This window comes from Papaver somniferum, chromosome 1 (genome assembly GCF_003573695.1).
Source record: "Papaver somniferum cultivar HN1 chromosome 1, ASM357369v1, whole genome shotgun sequence".
Taxonomy (NCBI): Eukaryota; Viridiplantae; Streptophyta; class Magnoliopsida; order Ranunculales; family Papaveraceae; genus Papaver; species Papaver somniferum.
In genome coordinates, this window is record NC_039358.1 from 37,266,939 (window position 1) to 37,284,141 (window position 17,203).

The 17,203-nt window shown below is 37.5% G+C and overlaps 2 protein-coding genes across 3 annotated transcripts; one reads left to right on the forward strand and one right to left on the reverse strand.

The window, feature by feature from the left end:
* The first annotated feature begins 259 nt into the window (after positions 1 to 259).
* Positions 260 to 2,223, forward strand: LOC113287104 (polyadenylate-binding protein 3-like). The gene is made up of 6 exons (XM_026535810.1): positions 260 to 321; positions 454 to 502; positions 601 to 690; positions 1,020 to 1,322; positions 1,440 to 1,655; positions 1,764 to 2,223. Exons 1-6 carry the CDS (start codon positions 260 to 262, stop codon positions 1,986 to 1,988), a joined length of 945 nt encoding a protein of 314 aa, XP_026391595.1. The 3' UTR covers positions 1,989 to 2,223.
* An 11,166-nt stretch (positions 2,224 to 13,389) lies between these two features.
* LOC113283343 (putative F-box protein At1g53360) lies at positions 13,390 to 15,823 on the reverse strand. 2 transcript variants are annotated; one of them, XM_026532570.1, is made up of 2 exons: positions 14,404 to 15,823; positions 13,390 to 13,773 (listed from the first exon to the last, which is right to left on the reverse strand). In XM_026532570.1, exon 1 carries the CDS (start codon positions 15,780 to 15,782, stop codon positions 14,457 to 14,459), a length of 1,326 nt encoding a protein of 441 aa, XP_026388355.1. In that variant the 5' UTR covers positions 15,783 to 15,823; the 3' UTR covers positions 13,390 to 13,773; positions 14,404 to 14,456. The 2 variants fall into 2 exon arrangements, with proteins under 2 accessions (XP_026388355.1, XP_026388361.1); XM_026532576.1 differs by lacking the exon at positions 13,390 to 13,773 and adding an exon at positions 13,913 to 14,119.
* Between the last annotated feature and the right edge of the window lie 1,380 nt (positions 15,824 to 17,203).

Genomic DNA, 17,203 nt, shown 5'->3' on the forward strand with positions numbered 1-17,203 from the left:
CCAACCTATTATACAGTACTCCTCCAATGAAGGCCTAATTTTAAGATCAAAATTAAAGTCCCATTCGATCGTAACAACCCAAATTTGGTCTCCTTCTTCAACCATCAAAACCGCCGAAATCATCGTAAAATCTCCCTTGACTGAGATTCTAAAAAAAGAAGCTTTATCAAGTTGCGGAGTGCTGGTTGCAATCTCGATTAAACCTCCCATAGAATCTCCTACGGTTTTGAAAAGATTAGAATTCCAATAGCGCCTAGGAATGCCTCTTATCTTTAGCCACTTTTTTAACTTTGATGCTGCACAAATTGGAATACTAACATCGTTCCCAATATTGGATTTTCCAGAGATAATCTTCTTACCTTTTCCTTTTTTCTTATCAAAATTAATCTGCTTTGCAGTTTCCTCTTTGTGAAACATCTCCCCCTTTTGTGTCTCTTTACGAAGTTGAGATAGGTGCACCACATTTGTTGCCTTTTCTACCTCAGAGGAAGCTATTAAAGCTGTAAGTGGATTTTTCTTTTCTTTGTATGTCATCTTGCTGACTTGCTCTGTTAGCGCTTACACGACTGAGATTATGTATGTCATTCTTTAATGTTTTAGCTGAATGAAATGAATGGGAAGATCATCGGGCGAAAACCTCTCTATGTTGCTGTGGCTCAGCGTAAAGATGACAGGAAGGCCAGACTTCAGGTTAGTTAGTTAATTGGAAACATGGTATTTATTCAGAAAATTTTCATATGTGTATATATATATTTTCCTGATCATGACTTCATGATGTGGTTAGTCACTGTAGAATGTTATCATTCCTGGATGCTAGCTTATGTATTCTTGCTCTAGTGTTTCTTGCCACCGTTTGACGTGATAATGTATAAAAACTATTTATCTGCATCTCACCATTCACCCACTAAATCATGTTTGTCAAAACAGGCCTTGTGGTATAGATGTTTAGTATGTTTGTTTATTTTTATATCATTTTGGATTCCAAGAAGTACTAACCAGTTACCAATTTATCTTTGAAGGCACAATTTTCTCAAGCTCGACCACCTGTTGCGATGGCACCTCTGCCCCCAGGTATTGCTGCATACCATCTTGGAGGACCTAGACCTCCTCATCCTCGACAGATGTACTTTAGTCAAGGTGGTCCTGGTCTTGTTCCACAACCTGCAGCTTATGGCTTCCAACCCCAACTATTGCCTGGGATGAGGCCAGGTGTTGCCCCAAACTTCATGATGCCATACCCACTCCAGCGACAAGGGCAGCCTTCGCCAAGAATGGGTGCGAGGAGAGCTGGGAACCCACAGCAGCAGATGCAGCAACATCAGGTATCGTTGTCTTCTTCCATCTGTAATGAGAACTTGCTTAGCCTCTAGACCTTCTAATGTACTGAATTTTTTACGGTAAGTTGTTACTTTTGACCCTGGAGGTTTATCTTATTGCAGTTGATGCAGCGCAATGCCAATAGTCCCGGTTATAGATACATTTCAAATGGACGGAATGAACCATCTATGGTACCTCAGGGTTTCATGGGTCAGATGATGTCATTCCAGTCTGATGTTGCTGGCATGCCGGTGTCTCCAGTTGATGCACAACGACCTGGATCAGTGCAAACACTTGCCTCGGCTTTGGCTTCTGCAGATCCTGAGCATCAGCATGTGGTATATTCAGCCTCCTCTTTTTCACAGTTTTTATCCCGCAAATACCAGATTTGTGAAGGATACACAGGCCTAATGAAGTATTTATTGTGCATTTGTTAAAATACACAGATGCTTGGAGAACATTTATATCCTCTGGTTGAGCGCATTGAGCATGACCAAGCGGGTAAAGTCACAGGGATGTTGTTGGAGATGGACCAAACCGAAGTCCTACATTTATTGGAGGCACCTGAAGCGCTAAAGAAGAAAGTGGAAGAGGCGTTGATTGTTCTTGGATCTGCTCACAAGTCGGATCCTACTCTAGATCGGTTTGCTAGTTTATCTTTGAACAACTGATTTGGGTGTTGCCCTGATCTGTTGTTGTCTTACGCCTATTGATTTGGGTTATTTTTTGATACGGAATTGAGTGGCTTTAATGGTTTGGGTTTAGATATATGGGATAATGAGTCAGATTTATATTTTGGGGGTGGAAGGAGGTATAAGTTTAGGAATTTGACAAGTTTTTTTCTGGATGGGGTGTTTTCATTTTGTTACTGTTGAACTTCATCATACTTTATGGAAGGATTTTGAGTCTTCACGGATTCTTTTTCTTCCTTGTGATATTTGTTTTGTCAATTAAAATTCCAAAGTAGTTTGTTGTGATATTTGATTTTTGTAGTACTTGGGACCACCGCATCAGATTCTTGGCGTATGTACAGAAATGTGAGGGAGTCCTGTCCTGTACATCACATGTTATAATTACTAAGCAGGTGAAGTAACCAGACAACAACTCCCTGGACATCAATATAAACCAGTTTGCCACTGTTGTAATGAAATTGACCAGCAATTCATATAAAAATTATAAACATAAACTAGTGCAACCAAACCAAGGCAATCAAACAACAAAGAGAAAAGAGCCAGAAGGCCAGGCACACTAAGCAAAAGCCTTCTCATATATGAAGCATTTCTTCCATGCTGCATCTATAATAGAAAAGAGAGCAATTGTTTTACTACTCACCTTGTTTAAAGGTTGAACTTATAATTTTTAGGGAATATGACGATGCACTGTACTTTCGAGGAAAAAAAAAAGAAAACCAGCGTCCCAATCAGGAATTTTACACTAAACGGATGCAGCATTCATAGGATATTGCTGAGAAACGGCTGCATGCACCAATGCAACATACCTGAAACGCGTAAAAAGATAGAAGAGAACCAGAATCCGGATATTCATTCATTAACGAAACAAAATATTGACAAAGCACAACTTTTATATTAACCATAATAACAGTAATTTTTAGCACTCCTGTAGTAGACATTACGCCAATTGTTACTCATATTACAGGCAAGAGGCTTTCTCTGTAAAGGAAATACCCAAAGGAAGGTGTCTCACTCTTTGCAATGAGAAAACTATCCTTGCTAAAACTCTTCTGCTTCAAGTCGTAAAAATAGAAAGTGGAAGGGGCCTCTTCTTCATATTTAATGATGAGTAAATCTGTACCTGGAACAGCTTTAATGGAATAAAACTGTAGCAGGCTCCAGTCAGAATGCGGAATCTCGAAGGTCTCTTCAGTCCAGTAGAAATCACCACTATTGCTAACAGTACTGCCATCTGCACTGCTTGTAGATGTCACGGTACTGCTGGTAATGTCCTTCAATTTCTTGTCATATAACACACACATCTTAATTGGTAGCCATGTTGTCGGCTTAACTAACACAGCTAAACGACCATCAATTTGTATCAACTTACAATCATAAGGATAACCAACTTCTCCAATGATGTAGATGGGAATTGAAATTACAAGTTCTTCAATGATGAAGTTGGGAAGTGAAATTAATCTAAGCTTTTCACTCCCAACATTAAATTCCACAATTAATGGTTCTGTTACTTGGCTCCATTTATAGCCGGTACGCAGCCAATAAATGGAACCATTTGCGTAAAGAGAAGAAGTGAATTCTTCCGGTGAAATTTTTGGCGGGAGCGAGAACTCGTCATCAGTCCTTCTCCATAATAGATTGTTGTTGTGTTGTCTGCCGTCAACTGTCATGACCTCACATATGTTTTCATAGCGTAAGAAAAATCCACGGCAGTCGCATATTCTTTTTATCCAAAATAAAACCACTCTGTGTTCCATAGTGTCAGGATCATACCCAAAGTAATACCAATTAGCACTGGTATACTGAACCCGATCATGTTGTTGTTTAAACGTGGGCTGTATCCAAGGTGTTGATTGTCCCGTGCTCGGATTTAATATACACACACAACTCGTGCTGCGGTTTACTAAAGCTATCAACCCATGACACCTCCAAAAACGTGTGTACCATTATGAGAAGCTCCTGGTACAGGTACTTCCCTTTGAACAGTCTCTACTTTTTCTTCAGACATTATTAATTCAACCGAGGAGAAAACGTTATGTCTAGTAGGGCGCTTCGTCAAAAATGAGATACCACCAACAGAAAAACTAGACGCTTTTGATCGCGTGAAGTGAAGATCGATGAAGCTTCGATCTTTATTAATTAAAGACTGCCATTGTTTGCTTACACACTTGAACCTCATGAGTGACTTCATTGGAAGTCTACTCAATATGTCCCCAAGTAAGAACTCATTGCACATAACAAGTTCGCTATTAAATTAATACTGCTTCGTCATCATTCTTCTTCAACTTTGTTCCTTCCTAGCTATAGCTTTGGTATTGTAGCTACGGCATCAGAGAATATATATACATACAAATCTTGCAGGCTGCAACAAGTTTCCTAATCCTTGTAATACTACCAAACATTCCTAATCCTTGTATAATAATGCTACCAAACATATAAAGCATAGGAAAAGGCAGTATCTTCACTTGCTAAGAATTACTTGGCCTTCTAATGTGCTAGAGTTTTTACCGTCAAGTTATTACTTTAGATTCTGGAGGTTTTGCTTACTTTTACCATTAAGTTTTTTACCGTCAAGTTTTTATTTTTGACTCTGGAGGTTTTGCTTATTGCAGTTGATGCAGCGCAATAGTCTTGGTTATAGATACATTTCAATGCCAATGGTACCTCAGGGTTTCATGGGTCAGATGATGTCATTCCCATCTGATGTTGCTGGCATGCCGATGTCTCCAGTTGATGCATCACATGTTATAATTACTAAGCAGGTGAGATTTTGCACGTTTCAGACAACTCCCTGGACATAAATATAAACCAGTTTGCCTCTGTTGTAATGAAATTGGTGTTTTGGTAACTTCGATCTTGTTAGGAAAGTTTAAATCATCATTCAGCACTTTTTGATTTCAGATATTAATATACCCGACTATATTCATACTTTGCATCTAGTTTATATATCTTCCTGGTCCATTTGTTTTTTGTTTTTGTTTTTGTCTTGTTTTTTTTTTTTGAGAAGAAAGGTTAAACTTGTATTAAAGAAAAAACAAAAGATACAGGAAAGAAAGGCACAAACTAGTGCAGCCAAACCAAAAAGAGAAAAGAGCCAGAAGGCCACGCACACTAAGCAAAAGCCTACTCATATATGAAGAATTTTCTCTCCCATGCTGCATCCCCAATTTTTTTAATAAAGCTGCAGTAGCTAGCTGAGGGATATCTCATCTCTCGTCTCTCGGTTCATATCATAGTTGGGGCCAATGAACACCTCACCTCCACATAAGAAGGATAAATCCTGACTATGTCCCTAAAGTCTAATAATGCCCAACTTATTTAAAGGTTGAACTTTTAGGGAATAAGGCAATGCACTGTACCTTCGAGAAAATAAAAGAAAACTAGCCTCCCAACCAGGAATGTTTCACTAAATGGCTGCAGGCATTCATAGGAATTTTGCTGAGTGACGCATAGGAAACAATGCAACATACCCGAAAAAAAGACAGAAGAGAACCAGATTCTGGATTAGACTTTCCACAATTCATTCATTAACTAAAGAAACTGTTGACAAAGCACAACTTTTATATTGACCATCAAAATCATTTTTAGCACTCCTGTAAAAATAAAGCCAATACTGTATATACCTAGTTACTCATATTACATGCAAAAGGCTTTCTTCGTAAACAAAATACTCAAACGAAGGTTTCTTCCTTTTTGCAATGGAAAAACTCTCCTTGCTAAAACTCCCCTTCCTCCAGTCGTAAAAATAGAAAGTTGAACGAGCATGTTCTTCAGAGTTAATGATGAGTAAGTCTGCACCTGGAACAGCTTGAATGGAATCAAACTGTAGCCGGCTCCAGTCAGAATGCGGCATCTTGAAGACCTCTTCAGTCCAGTAGAAATCACCACTATTGCTAACACTACTGCCTGCCACACTGCTTGTAGATGACACATTACTACCGATATTTTCCTTCAATTTCTTGTCATATAACACACACATCTTCATTGACGGGTTTCAGTTATGCATGTTGTCGTAGTAGCTAACACAGCTAAACGACCATCAATTTGTATCAATTTATAATAAAAAGGATAACGAATTTGAGACAGAATTGGGTTGTTAACGGTTTCTCAAGATGAGAAAACCAAACATAAAGATCTGTTTATATATATTTAGAGTTACATGACTTGCTGAACAGGACCTATAGTTGCCTTAGTTTGGCATACAAGAGATAACAAAATAAGTGAAAACTATAAACAGAAAGAACATGAAACAAAGAGAAGTTTCCTATTATCTAACACCCTCCCTCGATCTAAGCGGTGATCGGAAACAGTAAGCTTAGAGTGTAGAAAAGAGAATCTATCCCGCGAAAGACGTTTAGTAAACACATCAGCAATTTGGTCTTTAAAACAAACGAAACACACTTGTAACTGGCCACGTTGAACTCTTTCGCGAACAAAATGATAATCGATTACAATATGTTTAGTACGACCATGGAAAATAGGATTCATAGTAAGATAGGTAGCACCAAGATTATCACACCATAAGACGGGAGGAGTGCAGACTGGAACCTTAAGTTCTTTGAGTAGAGATTCAATCCACATTAGCTCAGCAGTAGCAATGGCAAGACCACGATATTCAGCCTCCGTACTCGACCTAGAAACAGTTTTATGCTTTTTAGCACTCCAAGAAATAAGATTCGAACCCAAGTAAACACAATACCCACTAGTGGACCGTCTATCAGTTTGATCACCAGCCCAATCAACATCCGTGTAGGCTTGAAAACTCAATTTTAAATTAGAAGAAGGCCGAAGAGTAAGACCATAAGAGGAAGTACCTTGTAAATAACGGAGTATTCTCTTGACAAGAAGAAGATGCTTGTCCGTAGGATGTTTCATAAACTGACATACTTTATTGAATGAGAAGGCAAGCTCAGGCCGAGTGATTAACAAGTATTGAAGACCACCAACAAGACTCCGATATTCAGTAGGATTTTTCAACGGAACACCATCATGTGGATTTAGCTCCGTAGAAGTAGTAAAAGGAGTACTCACAGTCTTTGCTCCTTGCATATTAGAACGCTCCAATAAATCCTCTATATAACGACGCTAGGAAAGAAACAAACCATCAGTTGTTCTTGTAACTTCAACACCAAGAAAAAGAGACAACTCTCCAAGATCCTTTAGAGCAAATTCCTTGTGGAGAGTGTCAATAATATGTTGCAAAAAGGAAGATGAGGATCCTGTTAAGATAATATCATCGACATATACAAGAAGATAAGTAACATCGGTAGTCGAACGACGAATAAACAATGAAGAATCTTCTCGAGAAACGGTAAAACCAAGTTGTTGTAAAAACACACTAAGACGAGTGTACCACGCCCTTGATGCTTGCTTTAGGCCATACAAGGATTTATGCATTCTGCAAACATGATCAGGATAATTCGGATCAGTATAACCAGGAGATTGCTAATGGCAACTGCAAGATGAAACTTAGCTTATATAAAGACAACTCTCTTTATTGATGTTTAGAAAATCTCTCAAAACTAAACACAAGCTCTAATCTTGCTCATATGATCAACCACAACTTTGGTGATCATATATATATAGAACTATGAATTCCTTTTCCTAGTCCTATTACCTTATTACATGTCTTTCCTTTTCTTAGAACTAGATGACTTCTAATTCCCTTAGGATTACATCAATTTCCTAATCTTGTCCTAACCAGCTTGTTAGTGACTTTTATGTTGAAGTTTAACCAACATTCTCCCCGTTAAGCTTCAACCTTACCCGTGACATATCTTGTACTCCAATCAGTTGTCTCATTTCTTCAAACTTGATCCGAGCTAATGCCTTTGTCAATATATCTGCTTTCTTCTCAGTTCCCGGTATGTGTTCTACGTTAATGACCTCCTTGTCGATGCATTCTCGTATGAAATGATACCTTTTGTGAATGTGTTTCGTCTTCCCATGAAACACTGGATTTTTAGTGAGTGCAATTGCAGACTTATTATCAATCTTGATGAGAACTTTTGCAGGTTCTCTTCCTTTGATTTTACCCAATAATTCTTGAAGCCATATTGATTGTTTAGCTGCTTCTGTTGCAGCCATAAACTCAGCTTCACAGGATGAGAGGGTTACAATTTCTTTCTTATGTGAACACCATGTAATAGGTGCTTCTCCTAGATAAAATATATGACCAGTTGTACCTTTTCCATCATCTTGGTCAATATTATGACTGCTGTCACTATACCCAACAATTCCTTTTGATCCTCCTCGACCATACTTCAATCCACAACTGATTGTTCCTCTTAGATATCTCAATATCTGCTTTATTACATCACCATGAGACTTGTGTGGACTCTGCATATAACGGCTTGCTACTCCCACAGAAAAAGCCAAGTCTGGTCTTGTGTGTAACAAGTATCTAAGGCATCCAACATTTCTTCTATAACTCGTTGGATCAATCTCAGCTTCTTCTTGTTCCTTTGAAACTTTAAGTCCAAACTCCATTGGTATCTTAGTTGGATTACAAGTTTCAAGTCCTGCTTCTTTCAGAATTCTCCTTGCATAAGCTTCTTGTTTAATCTGAATCCCATCTACTCCTTGATGGACTTCTATGCCAAGGTAATAAGTGAGTTTTCCGAGGTCTGACATCTCAAACTTTGATGACATTTCTCTCTTGAACTCATTGATCACCTTAAGGGAGTTGCCAGTCAAAAATAGATCATCTACATAGACTGCAATCACAAGAAGCGTTCCCTTTTCTTACCTTCTGTATACTGATGTTTCTTTAGAGCACTTAACAAATCTGATTTCTCTTAAGATTTGATCTAACTTTGTATTCCAGGATAGAGGAGCTTGTCTTAGACCATATAGAGATTTTGATAACTTATAAACCTTATGCTCTTGTCCTTTTACTTCAAAACCTTCTGGTTGTTCAACATACACATCTTCTCACAATTCACCATGTAATAATGTTATCTTAACTTCTAAGTGGTGAATTTCCCATGAGTTTGATGCTGCCTATGCAATTAATAAGCGTATTGTTTCAATTCTAGCAACTGGTGCAAAAACTTCATCAAAATCTATGCCTGATTCTTGTACATATCCTTTAGCTCCTTGCTTTGTATTTATTGACAGTACCATCAGCATTCCGTTTTATTTTGAAGATCCACTTAAGACCAATCACTTTTACCCCACCTGGATTATCAACTAGAAACCAAGTCTTGTTTCTGTTGATTGAAATAATTTCTTCTCTACATGCTTGTGTCCATTTAATCGAGACCTTCGCTTCCTGAAAATTCCTTGGTTCATCATTAACAGAAAGTAGCATTATCTCACATTCTTCTGCAGCTTGAAAAACATAATCCTCTAGATACTGTGGCTTTTGTATCTGTCTTGTTGATTTTCACACTGAAATGGGTTGAGTTATTTCATCGATCTCTTCTTCTTCTTCTTCTACTTCTTCGTTATTCTCAGTGTTTTCATTTTTCTCTTCTTCTTCTTGATTAACATCATTGTTTCCATTGGTATTGATGATTATGGGTCCTTCGCCTTCATCAATTACTTGACCCCATCTCATGTGAAACATTCCTGGATCCCTACTTGGTCCATCATTAGTTTCTTTCCAGTTCCAGTTTGCTTTTTCATCGAATACCACATCTCGACTCACTATCACTCTTTTCGTTGTTGGATTGAATAATCTGTAAGCTTTGGATCCAGGCTCAATTCTTAGATTCACAAGAGTCTGAGATCGATCATCCAGTTTCTTAAGAGTTGCAGAATCAACTTTTGTGTATGCTTTGCAACCAAACACTCTTAAATGATCTATGTTTGGTTTTCTCTTTCGCAAACTTTCATATGGAGTCATGTCTTTCAGAGATTTCGTAGGTATCCTGTTTATTAGGTATGTGGAGTGTCGTACAACTTCTCCCCATAGATAATTAGGTACCTGCATAGCCTTTAAAGAACTTCTTGTCATCTCCATTAGAGTCATTTTTCTCCTCTCCACCACTCTGTTTTGTTGTGGTGTATATGGTGATGTGAGTTTCCTTTTGATTCCATTTGACTCACAAAACTTGTTGAACTCTAAGGAAGTGAACTCTCCTCCTCTATCAGTTCTAAGCATTTTGACCTCCTTTTTTAACTCTTTTTCTATCAGATTTCTGAAAGCTTTGAATCTGTCAAATGCTTCACTCTTTTCTTTCATAAGAATATACCACATATATCTTGAGAAGTCATCTATAATAACAAATATGTATTTGTTATTTGCAAGGGTTTGTGGTGTAATAGGATCACATAAATCAGCATGAAGAAGCTCTAATGGCTTTGAGGCTCTGAATGTTGTTGCTTTTGGAAAACCTTGACACGTTTGTTTCCCAACTAAACATGATTCACAGATCCTTGATTCATCGTTTATCTGTGGTAGCCCTCGAACCATCTTGTTCTGAGACATTGCCTTTAAAGTTCTAAAGCTTATGTGTCCTAACCTTGCGTGCCACTTCCATGTCTGATATTCCAGTCTCATATTCAGACATAATGGCCTTCCAATCATGAGACTTATCTTGTAGAGTCTATTCTGTGAGCGTGAGACTTTAACTAAAAGTCTTCCACTTGGGTCATGAACTGTTACATAATCTTGTCGCATTCTAACATCACATCCAACTTCTGTAGCTTGTCCTAAACTTAGAATGTTGCTTTGTAAGTTTGGGATGAAGTAGATGTTTGTGATAAGCTTCTGTTCTCCGGTCTTGCTCTGAAATAGAATTGATCCTTTCCCTTCAATTTCTACAGAAGATCCATCCCCAAACTTCACTTGTCCTTTGATTTTCTCATTGAGTTCAGAAAAGTAGTGTCTCTTACCAGTCATGTGATTGCTGGCTCCATTATCTAAATACCAGATTCCTTCTTCTCCATCCTTTGATTCGTAGTTCTTTGGTATTAGTTTCCCTTCGTTTAAGAATACAACTTCGTGCATGAAAAGAGTTGTATCTGCTTACCTTGTTTCATTCTTGTTTGTTTCTTACATCTTTTGTATTCTTTCAGGGCATACAGAGGAGAAGTGTCCTGGTTTATCACATCTGTAACAAATAATGTTTGACCTATCCTTCTTTTCTTTCCCTTGGTTTTGATCATTCTGACTTGTTGTTCTATCTTGTGAGTTAAACCTTCCTCCCCTTCCTCGGCTTCTGTTTCCTCTACCACCTCTTCCACGACCTCTTCCTCTTGTCGCAGAGTTTTGTTGGTAAGAGTTTGTGTACAAGAGTTTTCCTTGAGTTTCTCCATTATTTTCTTCATCAAGTATTCTCTCTTCATATGCTTTCAATCTTCCAATTATATCTTCAATAGCTAGTCTTCTTTAAATCTAAGACTTGTTCGAGAGAAGCTATGATATGAATATACTTGGATCTTGGTAAACTATTGAGAAACTTCTTTACCAGTTTATCTTCATCAATGAATTGTCCAAGTGACGCAGCTTTTGAGGCTATTTCTGATAGCTTTCCTGCAAAGCTATCAATAATATCAGTGTCTTTCATCTTCACTCTTTCAAATTCAGACATTAAGGTTTGCATACGGGCTTCTTTAACTCGATCAGCTCCGAGATTACGTGCCTTTATTGCATCCCAAATTTTCTTTGAAGTTTCCTGTTCACCAACTTGTAGAACAAGACATTCTGGTATTGCTTGAAAGAGTAATCCAATGACAACATTGTTTTTGTCTGGGTCCAATGTACCAGGATCAATTGTTTCCCAAACTTTGTAGATTTTCATCAGTACCTTCATTCTCATGGCCCATACTGTGTAGTTTGTGGCGTTGAGGATTGGAACTTGTATTGATGGTGGCGTGAACTGTTTTGCACCCACAATGGTGGTTTCGTTTTCCATGGCTCAGAAACAAGCTCTGATACCAATTAATGGCAACTGCAAGATGAAACTTCGCTTATATAAAGACAACTCTCTTCATTGATGTTTAGAAAATCTCTCAAAACTAAACATAAGCTCTAATCTTGCTCATATGATCAACCACAACTTTGGTGATCATATATATATAGAAATATGAATTCCTTTTCCTAGTCCTATTACCTTATTACATGTCTTTCCTTTTCTTAGAACTAGATGACTTCTAATTCCCTTAGGATTACATCAATTTCCTAATCTTGTCCTAACCAGCTTGTTAGTGACTTCTATGTTCAAGTTTAACCAACATGAATGTGTTTTTCTGAATCAACTTCCTTGGTAATGGCACTTCAAAATCAGACTCTGTAGGTACAACCTGACTTATCTTTTTGATCAAGTTATGCTCCTGCAACATTTTCCTGATCTTTTTGCAAAGAAAAGCCCAATAATAACAGCTGCTACCGCATGGAATACATAAGGCATAAGACCTGTCACCATCACCTCTTCTTACTCGCGAAATCCTTAGATACCTACAGCCTTCATTCTCCTTATCCTCACATAGAAAAGCTGTTTCACCTTCTCTCCTTGGCCATTTCTTCCTGGATAACCATATCGCCATCTCTGTCGAAAAGTGAATCCAAGATTTGAATCCCATTCTTTTTCTTTCCTCCAATCTAATTCCTGGTATATTTCCCATAGTTTCCATTGATAGGGAAAAGATCTTTCTTTCTAGATAGAGAGTTTCCGAGTTTTTCGCTCGTCCTCTCTCCATTTCTCCCAATAGTGTAGATACATCATTTAATCACCCAAATTAGCACTAATCAATCAGGGATAGTTTTGTCATTTAGTAAAAATAATTGGATAAGGGATTATCCATTTTACTTCAAATTATTCTTTTATGTCTTCTAGCGGTAAGGCCAAATTAATCATAGTAGGCCCCAATTTAGCCCGACTTCTTTTCCCTGTTGTCAAGTTTTTTTTTTTTTGACTTCTCGCTGACACTGTACCAAATTGTAATGCTTTTACTCGATGCTTCCATTGGTTCACCAAGACATCTTTTACATGAATCTTTAAGCGACTGTAAGGGCGGTGTAAGAATAAACGCGATGTTGCACTCGCCCATATTGTTGGGCCATTATCCATTTTATTTACTTTTTGCATTCTGAAAAACATGTTATGTGACAATAACTCACATAACTAACGATTCGATAGATGGCAAATTTTGTTTAGACAGGAATTTGGTGATAAACAAAGTTGGTGCCCGTTGATGATTAGCGTTTTTTAGCTTCAATTACCAAAACATTCACATGGATGTAACTGATATCAATATCGCGCCACAACTTTAAAGCTCATTGGTCAGATCTAATTGAGAGTATTAAAACCTTGTTAATATCACATGATCCTATTTTTTAGCTCACTAAATACAACCAGACAATATAGTCCGGGAGAGCTTATCGGGAATGACCAATCCTTCATCGCTCAAGAATTGAACCCTCACCCTTAACACAGCTTGCCGTAAAGTTAAAGTTGATTTATCACCAGGTAGCTTTAACCTGTACCTCTCAACTCGTTTAGCAGTCAAGCTACACAAATTACACAGTTCAAAATTTGTCAAAAGACTCAAAACTAGGGCCTAGCACTTTTGGTACAGCATCTAGCTTTCCTATTCAACCGAGCGCTAATCAGAGATTGAGAGGCAAAAAATATCCTGGACAAGACTAAACGTTTGGCATGGCCAAACCCGCCCAAGGCCTTCGCTGCTGCATTTGTAGGTTTTCGGCTTTTCCCTTCCCGTTAATCAATACAAATACATTGTACTTCTCCCACTCAAATTCAATGATGCATTTGATCTTTAAACTAAACACATACTCGAGTGCAGACAGGAATAATTTCTGCATAAAACCAAAATCTTTAAACTACTTTATACCAATGACGATAAAATAGTAGTAGTATTTTCATATGATAACTACTCCAGAAGGGATTTTCATATGATAAAATCTTTAACAAACTATAATGCACTGTCTGAACCTAAAAGGGATTGCTGTTCAGGATCTGATTCAAAAGCTAGTTGTTTTTAAACAAAGATATCTTGTTCATGATGTCTTCCATAAACAAAGATAACTCCCACACGGACAGAGGAATATACTTGTATTTCAAAATTAGTTTTTGCAGTAGTAGTAATCTACTGCAGAATACCATTCTCGGAACCACGTGTTCCAGTGCAGTCTGGAATGATTTCTGCATAAAACCAAAATCTTTAAACTAAACAATTTCTGCATAAAACCAAAATCTTTAAACTAAACACATGTTATACCGACGCGGATAAAATAGTATTTTCATATGATAACTAATAAACAAACCATAATGTCTGGACCTAAGGGATTGCTGTTCAAGATCTGATTCAAAAGCTAGTTGTTTCTAAATTCAAAATAGCCCAAAGCACAAAATATAAGGTTTCAAGAAAAAGATTGGGCTGGAAAGAAAAACTAAGAAACCAGACTGAAAAAAGGCAACAGAAATACCCCGATCACAAGCTTGGTCACTCTTCTAACACCTCCTGTTCATACCATGTCGACTACACTTGTATAAACCTTTCCCATTCAAATTCTGCACGATCAGGCCAGATTGGAAACCTTAAGGACTCCCTGGTGTTTCTGTTGTAGTAAAAAATGCCGTCTGTATCTTCATAGTGCAGGAAGATTTGACGTGTCCCCGTAAGAGCTTCAATCGACATATCATATTTCCCATTCCAGTGTGGAGGTATATCAATAACCTCTTCAATCCACTCAATGTTACCATCTGCAACTTCACGAAATTTCCATAGAATAATTTTGAGTTCGCGTATCCAATTCAATACAGCAATGCATCCATCAAGTTCTGTCAGCTCAACAGTCTGTGAGAACTTATATCTCTCAGGATCAACTACGAAATCCGGAATCGGAATAATTCTGAACTTTTCAGTTGCAATATCAAATCTCAGTATTCGTTCTCGTACCCATGGGTGAAAAACATCCGGCCGGATCCGCCGATATATACAACCATCTACATAATAAGGAACTTTTTCCTCATAACCTTCGCCTAATGCAATGGGTGGAACTGCATCAATTCTTCTCCATGTATTTTTTCCAACAGTAAAGACTTCAACAACTTCTTTAACTCGATTATTACCAGACTTACTACTTGATATGCATATGACTTTATGTTCATTACTCAGTTTATCAAACCCAAACGCAATTTGATTTCTTGCCTGCTTATTCTTAATTTCGACCCAGGGTGATTTTTCTCCAGTGATAGGGTTATATATAAGAAATGCATCATTCCTAGAGGTTCTAAGACACAGCAAACCATTCACACTTTGTCTAGGCAATGTCCAACGAGAATAGCCACCACGATCTAATACTAATTTGTTAATACTTACCAATCCTTTGTCAGGTGAGCCAATTTTGAATTCCAAAATTCCTTCATCTGATTCCTTCTTACCATAATCGATGATTCTCATAGACAGCAGTGGTCTGTGATTACTGGTATCAACTCCTTCCCGATTTAGCAAATCTTTCAAGTATGTCCATCGTATTTCTAGGTCTTTCCGCTGTTCTTCTTCATTCTTTTGCTCCCACAACTCACCGCTGGAACCCACCCAATCCTCCCACATACTGTCTACGGGGTCGCTGCCACCATATCGAACTTCTTCACACCAGTCCGGAAAGTTTCTTTTTCTAACTTTGGAGCCAATTTCTAGTAACTTTACAAGATCACAAACGCCGTCGACCGCTTCTTCTTCGTTATCAAGATGGTCTGAGTCTGATCTTCCATCTTCTGTTGCATTAGGAGAACTAATTCTAAAGCCTCCTCCTTCCATGAATCGAAATTTAGGAGGAGACCCTAACTCTGTCTTCTTCATGATCGCTTTTCTTCTTCTTCTCCCTCCCTTCTCTCTGTCTCTGTCTCTCTTCTAGGGAACCCTAATAATCAAGGGCTCAAGGCTATAAAACAGAAGCTACTGCATCGTTTCATGGGCTTGGACCGAAATGTATTTTTGGTCTCCTTTCTGTTGAACCATTTTGCTGGGACCATGATTTTTGTGGTGACCATGATTCTATTTTAGGCAAGACATTATAAGTAATTCTAACTCACCCCTTATCTAAATGTTTTTATTAATACCAAATTTATCCTCTTTAATTAAATATGATAGTTTAATGATTAATTAGTTGCTAGTTAATGATTAGTAATGATTAGTGATTAGTATGATTAGTTACCATTAAGAGGTTCTATTACAAAAAAAATTGAAAATTTTCTTTGCGAGAAATTTTAAATTTTTTGCGATTAAGTTTGGTTACCCAAATTTATGACCAAAAACAAACTTAATGATTAGTGATTAGTATGATTAGTTACCAGTAAGAAGTTCGGTTACAAAAAAATTGAAAATTTTTCTTGGGATCAAACCCAACTATATATTTGGTGTAACCATTAAATAGTGCGATTACAAAAAAATTTAAAACTTTTTACGATCAAACTGAACTTAAGTTCGGTTAAGAAACATTTTTTGCGACGTAACCAAGCTAAAGTTCGGTTGGGAAATGTTTTTTGCGACGTAACCGAACTATGGTTCGGTTGGGAAATATTTTGTGAAATAACCGAACTAAGGTTCGGTTGGGAAATGTTTTCTGCAACTAATCGAACTTTTATGTTCGGTTGGGTTGGGAAATTTTTTTTGCTACTAACCGAACTATTAGGGTTTGGTTGGGAAATATTTTTTTCGACTTTACGAACCCTTAGTTCGGTTAGGAAATGTTTTTTGCAACGTAAACGGACTGTTATTATGTTGGGAAATATCTTTGCGAAATAACCGAACTGAGGTTCGGTTGGGAAATGTTTTTGCAACTAACCGAACTATTAGGTTAGGTTGGAAAATGTTTTTTGCTACTAACCGAAGTATTAGGGTTCGGTTGGGAAATGTTTTTTGCGACATAACCGAACTAAGGTTCGATTGGGAATTTTTCTTTGCGAAATAGCCAAACTGTTCTTCATGTTCATCATTTCTATTAGGTTCAGTTAGTTGGACAAAGTTTTTCACATAATTCCTCGCCGAACTTCTCTCTGCAACTTCCATTTTCAACTCATTTGATGGTTAATACTCATTTTTCAATCGAACGAGGAACGTCAAGGAAAGAGAGAAGAAGAAGAGAACAATTTTTTTTCAAAACTAAAAAATTTCGATTTCCCACTATTTTTGATTTTGATTTTGGTTAATAGATTCATTTAGATTAGATATATACGATTAGATTTATATAGTTATTAGGTTAATTTTAATTTAAATTAAAG

Excerpts from the sequence above, each read along its gene's own strand:
- LOC113287104 (XM_026535810.1), top strand. The coding sequence starts at position 260 with ATGCCTCTTATCTTTAGCCACTTTTTTAACTTTGATGCTGCACAAATT. Across the intron at positions 691-1,019 it reads ACAGGAAGGCCAGACTTCAG|GCACAATTTTCTCAAGCTCG; the intron begins GTTAGTTAGTTA and ends TTATCTTTGAAG. Across the intron at positions 1,656-1,763 it reads ATCCTGAGCATCAGCATGTG|ATGCTTGGAGAACATTTATA; the intron begins GTATATTCAGCC and ends TAAAATACACAG.
- LOC113283343 (XM_026532570.1), bottom strand. The coding sequence starts at position 15,782 with ATGAAGAAGACAGAGTTAGGGTCTCCTCCTAAATTTCGATTCATGGAA.